We start from the raw sequence: 13811 nt of genomic DNA, 5'->3' as shown, positions 1-13811 counted from the left end.
TACTTATATACATATCAGAGATGTGTTCGAATAATATCTGCAGTCCATTCTCTTCAATGACAACAAATAACAAAGCTAGTTAATACCAATGAGCATGCTTTCTCCATTGACAGACGTCCCTATTGTGTTTTTGGTTTGAGGCTAAAAGGCTGCATAAAAAGGTTATCAGCTTGCTCATTATATTAAGTCAGAGCTAAGTAGAAGTCATTTGTCATGCTGGGAGGGATGGGGGGGTTAACAGACAGATAAATGAGCCCTATACATCTGCTGCTATTTGAAATGCACAAGAGCAAACAAGATGCATTTGGGATTTATGGGGATGCAAAAAGGAATGTTTGAGATGAGATTATTGTATTTATTTAAAGGTCAGCGTGGTATTAACTGTCTTAGGCTTATAGTATGCAGCAGTCTAAAGTTATTCCTCATTTTCCGAACGCATTCCTAGCCTCCTACTTCACCACAATTTTCTTGCTCATATCTCAATGTTCAGTGGCTGTCCCGGTAAAGTTAACAACAACTAACAGTGCACCAGCCTTACTTCCTGATTCATGGAGGATACGGGTTAGTAAATATATGCAGACAGCACACAGCGTTCTCACTGTGAGCTTCTTTTACAGTTTTACAAATTCTAATTCTTTTTACACAGCATTTTGATTAATCAATTCTCAATTAAACCAGAGCTGTGTATTAAATGAAAAATTGTAGATTCAGTAAAAATACAGAAAAAAGGTCAAATAAATGTGTAAAAAGTTGTTTTTCCACATTCAACATTGGCTTTTGTAAGAAAAGGTTATAGGGGAATAATATTTCCTTCATGGCAAACCAAACTGACAATGCGTAGCATGGAGTCGGGGACCATCCCGCCCCTTCTCCCCCTCCACTCTCTCTGTGTCCAGCCTCTCTGTTCACGGTTCAAGGCTTTTCCAATGATTCCCTCGTGAGACAAAAAGGAAAGAAAAAATCTCATTAGAAAAAGCATCATATCTGCCGTCAGTCTCACCAGAGCCACGTTTTAATGCTCTACAAAGACAAATGGAACCAGTGTAACAGCAAAGATGTGCTGGTGATTTTTTATAGTGATGGCAAAGTAAGTGTAGAATTTATGTGCAACGATAGGTTTGTGATGAATTGTCAACTGTGTCAGTGAATGTGAATCCAGTTTGTAGTCACTGCCAAAATCCTTGAGCTTTTGTTACAGATTCTAACATGGAACTGAAATTAAGTAAGAGTAAAACGCAGAATAACAAAAACATTTCATCCGGATAAAAAAAAAAAAAAAAAACAGAGACAAAAAGTATGAATTTGTATGAAGAAAGATTTGCATATCAACTGATCATCCAATTACTTATTTCTCAGTGAAGATGAGACCATAGGTGGCCATATACACAACCTGTCCTTTTATCCTCATTTCAAACTGGTAACACTTTTAGACAGTATAACATCAGAAGTGTGTAAAAATATGGCATTAAACTTATCAATGGACCAGAACAAGTTGCAGGTCAGATCTGTGGAGAAGCGAGCCCACTGACAGAAAGAATGCATGTTTTGGTTCACACTATATTTTTTCACATTAAACGCCTGTAATTAAATAAATGCAAGACTAATATGATGCTGTGGAACAGGCCAGGCAAAGGAATAACATTTCAAAGACAAGCAGATGGTAGAAACATGCCCTATTAACAAGTGGTTATCAAATACCATAACTCTACCAGTCACCAAATCACTCCCACATGTGTAGATCTTCATGCAAAAGGCAGGAACATGACCCTGTTCACCCCAAACTGGGCTAATGAGTCCAGCACCCTGCACAAAACCACCTCCTATAACGTCATAGGTCACACACACACACACACACCCACACACACACACCCCCCCCACACACCCACACACACACACACACAGATCTAAATCTATAAGTGTCTGACTGTGCTAATGCCTCCACGCGCTCTGGTTTGTCCCATCAACTTTAAAGGGACACTATGCAAGATTTAGATTTTCAGTTACATAAACAGTATCTTTCTGTCGTAAAAAAAAAAAAAAAGTTCAAATCAACATTTGCAAAGCTGGTTTATTCAAAAACATATGACATGATTGCCAAGTTGTGTATGATTCTCAATATAATTATTAAATGAGAATGCAGAATGAGCCTCACATGAGTCTCTCGTTCGGGTTGCCAGTTTCAATGCTGAAACCTAAAAGGACTCTCTCTGATCTGAATCGTCACTACCTAAACCCCAGCTCCTGCAGTCAGTCATTAATGAGTGCCAGTGCAGCCTCTGCAGCTCAGTGAGTGAATTCTGGAGGTTCTGAGCTTCACATGTCTGGAATGGTAGGCCAAACTGACTGAAATACTGTGCAATGAATGGTTTGTGCAATATTTCGGATGGTGCAATAATGGGAACTGTGCAGTGACTGTAATGTGCAGTGAGGTTAAGGTGTAATTATGGGATTTGTGCATTGAGTGTGATGTGCAATTATAGGAACTGTGCAATGAGTGTAGGCTGCAATGAACGTAATGTGCATTTATGGAAAATGTGTATCCAGTTTGGCAGTTCTGACTAAGCCTCAAGATCTGGTGATGGTCCATTGCTCCTGGCAGGTTAACCCTGAGGACAAAATTCCCTATAGGCACAACAAAGTATACCTATTTGTGGTCTGATAGACTGAAATAAATCTCTCTTAGGAGTTACTATTTAAGTACTCTGAAAATTTTTCAGCTGGGGAGAAATAAAACTCTTGCTCTTGTAGAACACTGTCTCCCTGTGTAATAAAAATAAAACATTTATACTGCAGGTGTTGCTGAGTCTATGGTGTTGGTTAAGCAAAGTCATGGCTCCCCTTGTGTCACCTCACATCATTAATCAGAGAAGCCTGTATGCTCTCTGTGCTATAAATACACTGTGTACATCACACTAATCCCTGTGTTCATAACAAGTACATGCTCCTACTCCTTGCTCCTACATAACCTGCCAAACGGGACAAACCTTTTATATACAAACTAGGGCTGCACAATCAATCACAATCAGACAGAAATTTATAGAAAGAGTTGCAATTAATAGCATATCCTCTGCAAATAACAAAAAATGTAGTACCTGCAGTTTAAACTTCTGTACACACGAGTTCTGAAATGTATGTGACGTTAATGCTCCTGAGTTGTTTACAATGTGCACCCTGAAAAAAATACTACTTTTCAAACATTTATTGCAAATCTTAACGTAATGGCAACAGTTCCAATGTGTTTTCTTTTTCTAAATCATGCAGCCCTTTTACAAACGATGTCCAAATTAAGTAATAGTGATTCTCAGAACAGGTAGTTAATGTACAGCTTATATTAAGTATAAAACATTTAGGTTGGCTGTATCCTCACATCCTAATTGTGCTTTTTTTTGGACTAAACATCTATGTATAAAAGGAGGCACGCTTTCTGGCTTAAATGTCAAGCCACTGAATATTATATTGGAAGAGCTGAGACTATTCACACCAAGCCAAACATGGGCGGACACATGTAGAGGTGAGCACAGTCTGCACCTGCTTTGGGGCGTCCCACAGGTGGATACAATACTGTCCTGCTGTCACGACTCAAGCTCTACTTCTTGGGTTCAGTGGTCTCCCATATGAAAGCATCATCAAATTAGTTCCTACTTTATGTCCAGGTCAGGCTGGGGATAGTTTGATATAGATTTTGTGCAGCCAATAACTTTAAACTGCCAAATGATAGTATGATAGTATAATTTTCTGTACTTTGTTATACTACTGATGCCTGTAGAAAGATGCCGCCACCTCTTTAACTTCATTGCTCATCTAGTTACATTAGGAATAGAAAAAATTAAGAAAAAAATATAGGCTGGATATCTTGGGGTATGCTGCAGACACGATAGATAGAAAAAAATCCCAACTTCATGATACCGATACAACAACAGTGCATATTATAAATGCTTCACAATTATAATACACTGTGCCATAGCAATGACATCCAAAATTAATCACTTCTCATGATTTGAAACATTTTACAACTGCATATTTTAAAGAGGGGGGGTATTAAACTACACTGTAGGTACTAACACATTGCATATTTTGAGCACTATGTTACCTTTTATTGTTTTGAAAATCCTATACACGCAGAAAACAACATTTTAATGAGTGTAAAAAAGTTTATAAAACCTCTTCAGGCATGATTTTAATGAGAGAACAACGTTATAACATATATGGTAGCACGCTCCACGGTTTTGCATAATAGCCCCTCTTTAACTTTCATATTAATCCAACAAGTGGCTTAAACCATAACCCAACATGGCAACCGATAACGTCTCTTGGCAGATGTGAATCAAAGCCGCTTATAAAAGGCAGGCCAAATGAGCAGACCTTAAAAACACATTAGACAGTAAACAAACAGAGAAATCCCAGAGGCGGATCAGCCAAACAGATGGGAGCAAAAAAAAACAAAAAAAAAAACGTGCCATCAAAATCAGGCAAAGGACAGGACGCTCCCATCTCTCAGTGCTGCAAGCAAACTATTTACTTCTAACGGCAATGTGCTTCATTATAAGTCTATTACTCTCTACTCTGAGGAGATTAAAGGGGCGGTAATGAGGAAGAGGTGGTTGGGTTTGAGCGGGTAAATAAATAACCCCTGATAAATAAAGGGCAGATGGGACAGGGCCTCAAACGAGATAATAATTACGCCCAGAGCCCACTGTAAATAGTGCGGACTTTGATGTTGACACCAGATGAATATGCAGGGGGATAGGACAGAGGTATGTGAAGGAGGAGATGTGCTGTGGATCCGGGTGCTATTACTCATGGGATTGAATAGAGGAAAGTTCGATGGTAAAGAATGCACAGTGACACAGTATATACACCTGGACGGACAGTAATATTTACACTTCAAGGGAGTTGTGCTACGCAATAAATAAACATTATTCCTGCAAATTGAACATGTAGTTTACACATACACCACATCCACGTTGGGAATAGACTAGGACTGAACCTGCGCTAGACTAAACCTCACATAAACGTTGCATCGTGAATAAAAAAGCACAAAATGAAAAGTCTACATCAACCACATTAAATCTTGATACAACTGCAGAAAAAAATACCATGAACTACTGTATGACTATGCGTTTCATTTTAATATGACTTTTTAAAAATCGAACACTGGCACTGCAGTAGAGCGCATTTATTGTATTGTACTTGTATGCTCACTAAAATCAATACATATATAAAGAAAAAATGCATATATACATTGTAATTTATCAACATGAGGAAGGAAAAAAAAGTCTCAGCGCCCTATACACAAAGCAGGGCATAAAAGGACTTTATAAGATGCCAGATTAAAATGCTTTATGGAACATTAGTTTACGTTTATCTTATGGTTATGCACTTGTGTGAGTTGGTGTCATGGTGTGAGAAAGGCCCAGGACTCAGGATTATACAAGGGAAAAGGGGATTTGCTGGTTAAAGCTGACCTCTGACATGAAATCACTGGCCTTTTGATTCAGACATCAGCTCATTTGGCTTAGTGACTTCACGGTTCTGCGGTCATCTTCAGGGCCACTGTCATGTCAGAAAATCATGGGAATTCCCGTCCTGCAGTGGACAAACAATGTTACACGCCGCTCCAAGTCATATGGCACTAACAGACCACAAAAGGGTTATTGGGTAGACTTAATTAAAATGAGATTCTTGTCCTTGAAACGAATCAAATCAATTCAATTTGATCTAAAAATCAATAAATGTTATCTTTCCTCAATGTTTCTTCAAATTTGATTTCAGCACAGTTATTTGCTGTAACAATGACTGCCATATTAAATAACTATAATCTCACATTATTCGGAAGACTTGCAATACAGACATCCATCCAAATAAAACACATTTTCTCACAAGCGCCAATACACAATGCTAACTGCACTACAAGTTGAAAAGTAAACTGCTGGTTGCACAATCCTTAAGCTCCGGATCTTTTTTTTTTACACAGACCCAGTCAACAGTGTAATCCAGATGCCATCACAGCTTCTGTCCTTGTTCCTTAACTTCATGTGCAACACTCGTCTGTAGTCAAGGAAACCGTAAACACAGTGCAGCCGTCACCTTGACAACAAGACAACCTTCACTAAAAATATTTTACAAAAGAAAGAACAGAATGAGAGCAGCTGTGGGGGAGAAAATAGTTGGGATAATGGGTGACAAACATAATCAAATGGTAAAAGTTGAAAATTGCATTACCGTGGATCTAACCAAACCATGTTTTTATTAAATTAGACAATTATTAGCATTTATACCTCTGCAATAATGATGGTCAAGCAGCCATGCACTGTCAAGACCGTGTGCAATTTATCTATACAGTTAGGCTATATAAAGTATGGATTAAAAGTATATCATAACACTTTCTTTTTTTTTTTACTTTTTTACAAACTGCAGCAGGTTTTACAAAGACAAGTGCACTGAAGACTTAACAAAAAGCTTCTATGATGAGCTGGTAAGTGCAAAGATACTGTACAGAAGATCATAGGCTATTGCTTGCAATCAGGTGAACATGACTGCCTCCTGCTGGCCATTTGATATAAGGCTTACTAACTTCCCACCTATGAATTAAGTTGTGTAATTCAATATTTCTACAAAAAACAAAACACATGACCAATACAATACTGATAATCTAAGGATCGCATTTCAGAATATGTTTGTTCAGATCTAAACTACTGAAGTTAGCAGTTTTTATGTAGAATATGACAGGATATGTTTGTGAAAAAGATTATAGTTCTTAAGCAGCTTTTGTGTTGTAATTAATCTTGGAGCCCTGTCTAGAAGTAAATTTTCTATTTTGCTCAATTTTGTTAATGAAAAAAAAAACAACAACTGGAGGATATCTCAATAGCAACTGTGAGTCTGACCTTTGGCTGTGTACATAAGTGGATATGCTGCGTAACTAGTTGTGCAGCACTAATGATACACAAACTACAAAAAGCTACAGCTAATACTACGAGTAACACTGCCACTCGGTTACCTGACACCCTGACTGGTGTAGAGTTGCAAAGACAGAGCCCACCTGCTGCATCAGGTAACCCACAGCTCACCTAAAACAAGCGGATCATTCTGTACCTTTATCCCAATGTAAAAAAAAAAAACATCTATAGACTATTTATAATGTGTAATTCTATTGGGATTGTCAAATAAATACTATCACTAATCAATACTAAAACACTATCTTAATGCTGCACTATGTAACTTTTATGTTACTGCTGGAATATTCCACAGTATGACATTAAACATATCTATCTTCATGGACACAAGCAGGTGATGCCATAAAGCCAAGTTACAGGTCAGATCTGTGGAGTGGCAACCAAGCTCTTAGTCAGAATAACTGTTTTTCAGGTATATTTTGAACATTAAAGCACAAATAAAAGAATAAATTTAATATTATATGGTGGAATATTTAAGGCAAAGCAATAACATCTCCATGGAGACAAGTAGCTGACAGAACCTCCACCAGAACCAGAACAAGTAACATAATGCAGCTTTAACTAGATACACATTTGAGTGAGTATCAATACTGAATAAGAAATATTACAGATTTGTTGAGAATTAAAAAAAATAATCCTGTTATTTTGGGGTGAAAATTGCATTTGGACTATACGCGATAGTAGAGACATTTACAATCTGTCAAGGTGTACTTTTTCTCTGCGTTATCAAGTATCAAACTGTTTCCTTAGTATCATAATTTGTCCCACAAGCCCAAAAGCTTACTGGATAAAGTTTGTTTTGACAAAAGGGAGTTTCTGACTTCAATAAGATGTTGTGTTCTTGTCGAGGTAGTAGAAGGGACAACCGCTTAGCTACACGCCTATAAGCGCAACCATCCCTCTTAAGTCAAAGTTTTAATCTATTGTGGAGAGCCTGCCCACCAGCGGCTGCTCTATTCTTCTGCTCCTCTCACCTCCGAGTGGGCCTTACAGGGTCCATTCAAATGCCTGGGCTTTGACGCATTTGTCTGCCAGTGGTCTTGTTAACACAGTGAATAGCAGGGACGGCTTGTGTTATGTAGATGTCTGTGGGTTACCGAGGGGACAGGCGTCATGGAGGCATTCAGCGCTGGGTTAAAACTCAACTTGGTCTTGTTTTGCTCCAGACCTCCTCTCTGTTCACTGCTCCTTTGGTGCGGCTTTATCTGACGAATCAATAGTGAAAGTAGTACTAATATATGCAAGCAATATATGCAAGCAAATAGTAGTAGTAGTAGTAGTAGTAGAATATAAATATATAGAAAACATATAAATATATTGAATGTCTTTTGACTTAATCGATTATAAAGTGCAAACCTTGACCTTTACAACTGTGTTATTCAGGAGATCAAACAAAAAGACAATAAAATATATTTAAAACCTCATAAAAACAGGTATATAATGGGGAAAACGTAATGGGAGAGAAGAGAAAAAGTAGACTAATAGAGATGTTATTGCTTTGCCTGGAAGGTTTAAAAAATATGGCATTAAATTCTTGCTTGGATTTATTATAAATGTATTTGTTGCTCAAAAATAAATCAAAATGCATCTGTTCTTAAGAGAGATCGCCTCTCCACATTTGACATTTAAATTGGCATGACGGTGCCACTGCTTGTCTTCATGGAGATAAATAAATTTACCAGATAAGTTACATAATGTACTTTTAAAAGAGGATGAGAATACAAGCTAGCCAATGTGCCTTGTTGACTGTTCTGAATGCAGGACACACAAACCATATGTCAGTACAGATATGATTGATCAGTACTGGCTTGGGCTGCAACATTAATCATAATCAAATCACTATTTGAATGGATGCAATTAGCAAATCAAAAAGGCTGCAATTTTTGAAGTAATTGCCTCCACAAGCAATAAAATATTCTGTCTTATTTTGCATAAAAAACGCCAACCCTGTAGTTAAGATCTACAGTGTGTTCTGAAATGTTATTCTTGTATTTCATATTGCATATATATGTCATTTCATATTTCAATTTTGTTGTCAATTCTACTGGACAAGGTTTAAAATTTGAACTTTAAAAAGAATCAAAAATATTAAAACAGAAAGTTCAAATCCAAATCAATCGCAATACCTGTCAGAAAAGACTCAGATATTTTCTCATGTGGTTCAGCTCTGGCATTGATGATAGGACATCTGTTGTGGGGCTAACAGGCCTTTAGTTGACTTTGACCTAACCCAGTCCTTAGATCAGTGTAAACTGAAAGTGTCTTTTGACCACAGTATTACTGGATGTATAAGGTGACTGCATCCATCTGATCCCGTAGCTCAGGTTCTCCCATTCACACTCACACGTTAGTAAGTCTGGTAATGAGCATCATTAGCACAGGCTAAATCAATGGATCCAAAAGCAGCCATGAAATATTCACCAGAGAGCCTTCTCCTGTTGCTAAGCCGTCCCTGAGCAGCATGTTACTTAGGCCAGGGGATTTTCTCCACTGCTGGTTCACTTAGTGCAAGAACCGTAAAGTCAAAGAAATGCCCTCTCATCTAGTGAATTTGACCGGACATCCTGCATAGGCTTGCTTGTTACACACAAAGATTTGATTGAAGCTAAATGACGTCAACCAAAGAGTAGTGAGGTACTGTTAGGGTCGGCCTGGGCGATGGGACATATGCATCACTGGCTTTCTCGTGTGCTGAAAACAAGAGAGGAACTTCTTAATATATTGAGTTAAAAAAAACAGCCAAACACAGCCTTAATGTGACTGTGGAGTGGAACAGAAGAGAGAAGAAATCTGTACAGAGCCTTCTAAATACTTTCACTCTGTATAGAAAAGAAACAAGCAAAGTCAATGTGGAGTAAATTGGTTTTCAGATGATAATAGGATTTTATCTGCCCCTCATCTGCACTGAATATTGTAGACCTTAGGAAAATTGTGATGTCATCTGAAACTCAGCAATACCCCAATCAATTTTAAACATACGCAGAAGGCTAATTTTTCAGCTCTGAGGACTCCTGACTAAAGTTGACTTCACCTGTAGAGAAAGTAAAACCATTAACCACAATATATTGGTCACAGTTAACTACTAGCACAGTAAAACAAAACAGCCACACCTCATCACCAGAGCCCCGTGTACCTTAAGGTCATGTCAAGTCCACAACATTCCACTAAATCTTCAGAAAAACACATTTACTATGTCTTATCCCGAGAACAAAGACTGAACTCATAAAAACAGCCTTAGAAACTACCTTGGACTTCTTGTAAACACTGATTCCAGTTTGTTGGGGAGAAGATGCTTGACTTTTTGTTGTAGGCTAGCAAAGAATACAATTAGGCTGCATTCCTGAAGCGGCTCTGACTCCTGTATCCGAGCTCTTAGGGTTTAGCCCCGCCCCTGTCCTATTAAAACACAAATAACACAACTGACAAATATATGGCCCTCAGGCTCACTCAGAAAGAAGGCTACACAGAACTGACAATAAATTTCACTTCTAATAACAAACCTATTACTTCTACTTGAGTTGTATGGTATAACTTTGTTTGTGGTTGGTGGGTGAATAGATAAACCATTGCGCCACTGTTGAGTCAATTCAACCAAACTCTATTTCTTGTCTGTTCCACGTATAAAGAAGTTAAATATTGCAATAACACATGTACACTTGTAAAACTTTTAGATTACTTTTAGGAAAATTTGCTGGATCAGGTGTTTAATTTGGGTGTAATGAGACTATTTACAAACTGATGTAGGCCCAGTAATGTTTTAACTTTAATTCATAGAAAGCAATTCAGTTACTTGCAGGATAAATAACAACTGCATAACACAATTGGATTAATTTTGTAGTAATTTAACTGTTTAAGAGAAGAAAAAGTGGTTTTCAGTCCCTACACTGTTATCAGCTAATGTATCGATATCAGAACCAAAACAGCTTGATGTGTACATGCCGGATTACTTTTATATTACTTTCAATATGTCCAGGGGTTGGGCCACATCTCGCCTTCAGCCATAAGCCGGCACCTCCTACCCAATCCTAACTGCTCCTCATTTTCCAGCTACCACATTTAAACTCAATAAGTAAATCCAACACTGCTAGTCATGGTTCTCTGGACAGTCTCATCTCATCCAGCAAACTTCAGCTCTCTTTGCCCTCCCTTCATCCTGGTTAAATAAAGGTCAATAATATAACAGAATTCTTCACTTGTTGCTCCTGGCGTCCTGCAACTGTCATCCTGCTTCTTCTTCAGCTATGTTTAATCTCTCCTTTGTTTTCACGATCTGGTCTGTTGCACAGTTTCATACTTTTACATAAGAACCATTTTAACTATTTTTGTTGATGCAATTTACCAAACGATCACCATTATGACAAATAAGAAAATCAAGTAAAGCAACGATTTGTTTTCTGAGCGCTCCCATGGTCCCCTAATCGACTGGAAGACTCGAATGGAGGTGCTTTATTACCACACGGTTTAGCGCACTGTTCTTGTGACTTTGATCGTGCCTTGTTACAACCAAAGTCAGATGATAGTGATCTAATAAAAGACAGTGCCGTCTCACATTAAGGTGACGATTATAGTACTACACTCCTTAAAGTCAATTAGACACAATGTTGTTACACGATTGTTTAGGTAAATAGACAGTGATGGAGGGATTACTTTGAATGTATTTAGTGACAGAATACTGAACTTGCATTAAAATGAAGTAACATATTCTCTTACATGCTCAACTCGGAGTAGTGTATTTTGAAAACTCTGAAAACGTTCACATACATACAAAACATTACATACAAGTAAGACAGTTTTATGCAGTATGTGGCAGCTTTGTTACACATCAGAGTGGGAAAAATCCTACATGTTCTCAAGAGTAGTGGTTTCTCCTTTTCTTACTAAAACCATGCAGTCCGAATCCTAATGAAATCCTGCAATTTATTTAACTCTCTTATTATTTTATATAGCTTACGTATTTTTGATATATTCAGTATATTTAGGATTTAGTTACTTTCCAACAATACTGTGTTTGCTGATAGAACATGACACAAAATGTACAACTGTTTCGCCAACATATTTATTTTGAGTTCTCCTAACAGAAGCTTCAAATGTCTCCTCTACTGTGTGCATGGGTCCTTCTTTTTAATCATCGTCTAAGAACAAAGACCTAAGGTAGTTTTACCCATATGTCATAGAGCAGAATAGCACCTTTGACATGTGGTGTCACTGACAGATGAGTAAATGGTCAGTGAGACCCATTAGCAGAGGAGTGAACACTGTACCTCCATTTGTGCAGGGCAAATCCAGGGCACTGCACGCCACAGGTGACACAAGGCTGTCCTCTGTATGCCTCCTCCGCACAGTTCAGCTACAACACAGAATGTTTGTCAGCAATAAAATGGATTGCAAAAAGAATTAGATGGAAATCAAAAAGAAACAAAAATGTACACACTGTTTTTCCTCCAAACAGAGTTACAAGATAACATGTCTGTGGTTAACTGTTCAGTCTAGGGTTGTCAAAATATTGGAAATACAATACTAATTATATATTACTGTCTAAATAAAGAGTGTTTTTATTATCACAGTAGTATCAGAATTGGTATTATTGAGTCTATTCCTTAGGACTGAAATAGTTTTTGAATTTTTTGTATTGGGACGACTCTAGTTCAGTCCATACAAGTTTTGTACGACTGAACCTCAGTTTACAGAAACATTTGAGCAAATTTCAGATAGACTGCCATTGGATGGTCTGAATATCATCATGGGGATAATAATAATAATAATAATAATAATAATAATAATCATCATCATCATCATCATCATCATCATCATCATAATAACAATAATCATAATAATAATTTAGTCGATATCGTCTATTGATATTTCTTTAAGCCTGTCATTGCTGAGGCAAACTTTGGTACAAGGAGCAAAGTTTAATAAAGTAAAGTTTTGTTTTTTTAGCACACACAAACACACACACACAAATGCTTTCACACACACACATACACACCCCCACACACCCCTACATATACATATATACACACGCACACACACACATATACACACATACATGCACATAGACACACGTACACACACATATACACACATACATACATATACACAGACATATACACATACATACACACACCCCCACACACACACACACACACACACACCCCCACACACACATACACCACACACACCCACACATTATATAGTCTATTATAATATCCATATGTAATGTTATTTTTTAATAACTTGTAAGACACTGGTTCATTCTTCATTTCTGCTTCATTTCCCATGGTGCAGTGCGCTCGGCATAAGGAACACATATTTAAACAGCACAAATATTCATATGGTTGGATTTTTATTTTTTATTTTTATTTTTTTGCCTCCTTTTGCCATTTGATCACGAGTCCAACTTTTTCATGGTAGTCGAAGTTAGCCAGCAACGGCACTCAAAGTTTACACAGACAAGTGTTTGCACAGCGCTAAGCAACAAAACGTCAAGAAAATGAGTAAAGTGCGTACCGTCCTGGAGCAGCTGCTGGGGTGTCTCTTAAAACTCCGACTTAACATGACAGCAGGGGCCAGAAAAGTGAACTCAAGTCCCGAGGAGGAAAGAGCTACACGAAGAATCTATTAAAAGTCTGAATGAGATGTATTATAATTCTTCCAGTGAGGCCAAATTCCTGGTGAACGCTCCAGACGCTCGCGGGGTTGGATGGAGCGGCTCTGCCAAGCCCCGCCCACGTGAGTCCTGCAGCCAATAGGACTGAGCGTTAAAAATCTCTCTAAATTGGAATATTTAAAGACATATTTAAAGGAACTGTATGTCGTCTTCGCTCTTTTTTTTAAAGAAAGGTATAAAAAAAA

At 37.8% G+C, this 13811-nt stretch overlaps 1 protein-coding gene across 1 annotated transcript in view; it reads right to left on the bottom strand.

Annotated features, from left to right (window-relative positions):
- The window catches only part of prickle2b (prickle homolog 2b), a 75644-nt gene extending 62100 nt beyond the window's left edge, over nucleotides 1-13544 (bottom strand). Inside the window, exons 1-2 of the mRNA XM_033966533.2 lie at nucleotides 13467-13544; nucleotides 12218-12303 (exon numbers count right to left, since the gene is read on the bottom strand). Coding sequence (XP_033822424.2) covers nucleotides 12218-12303; nucleotides 13467-13514 — 134 coding nt within the window. The 5' untranslated portion in view covers nucleotides 13515-13544. The remainder of the gene's footprint in view (nucleotides 1-12217; nucleotides 12304-13466) is intronic.
- Nucleotides 13545-13811: the final 267 nt, after the last annotated feature.

The sequence above is a fragment of the Periophthalmus magnuspinnatus genome, chromosome 5, assembly GCF_009829125.3.
Source record: "Periophthalmus magnuspinnatus isolate fPerMag1 chromosome 5, fPerMag1.2.pri, whole genome shotgun sequence".
Classification (NCBI taxonomy): domain Eukaryota; kingdom Metazoa; phylum Chordata; class Actinopteri; order Gobiiformes; family Gobiidae; genus Periophthalmus; species Periophthalmus magnuspinnatus.
Note: the sequence above shows the minus strand (reverse complement) of the source record. Positions and strands in the feature narration are given on the sequence as shown.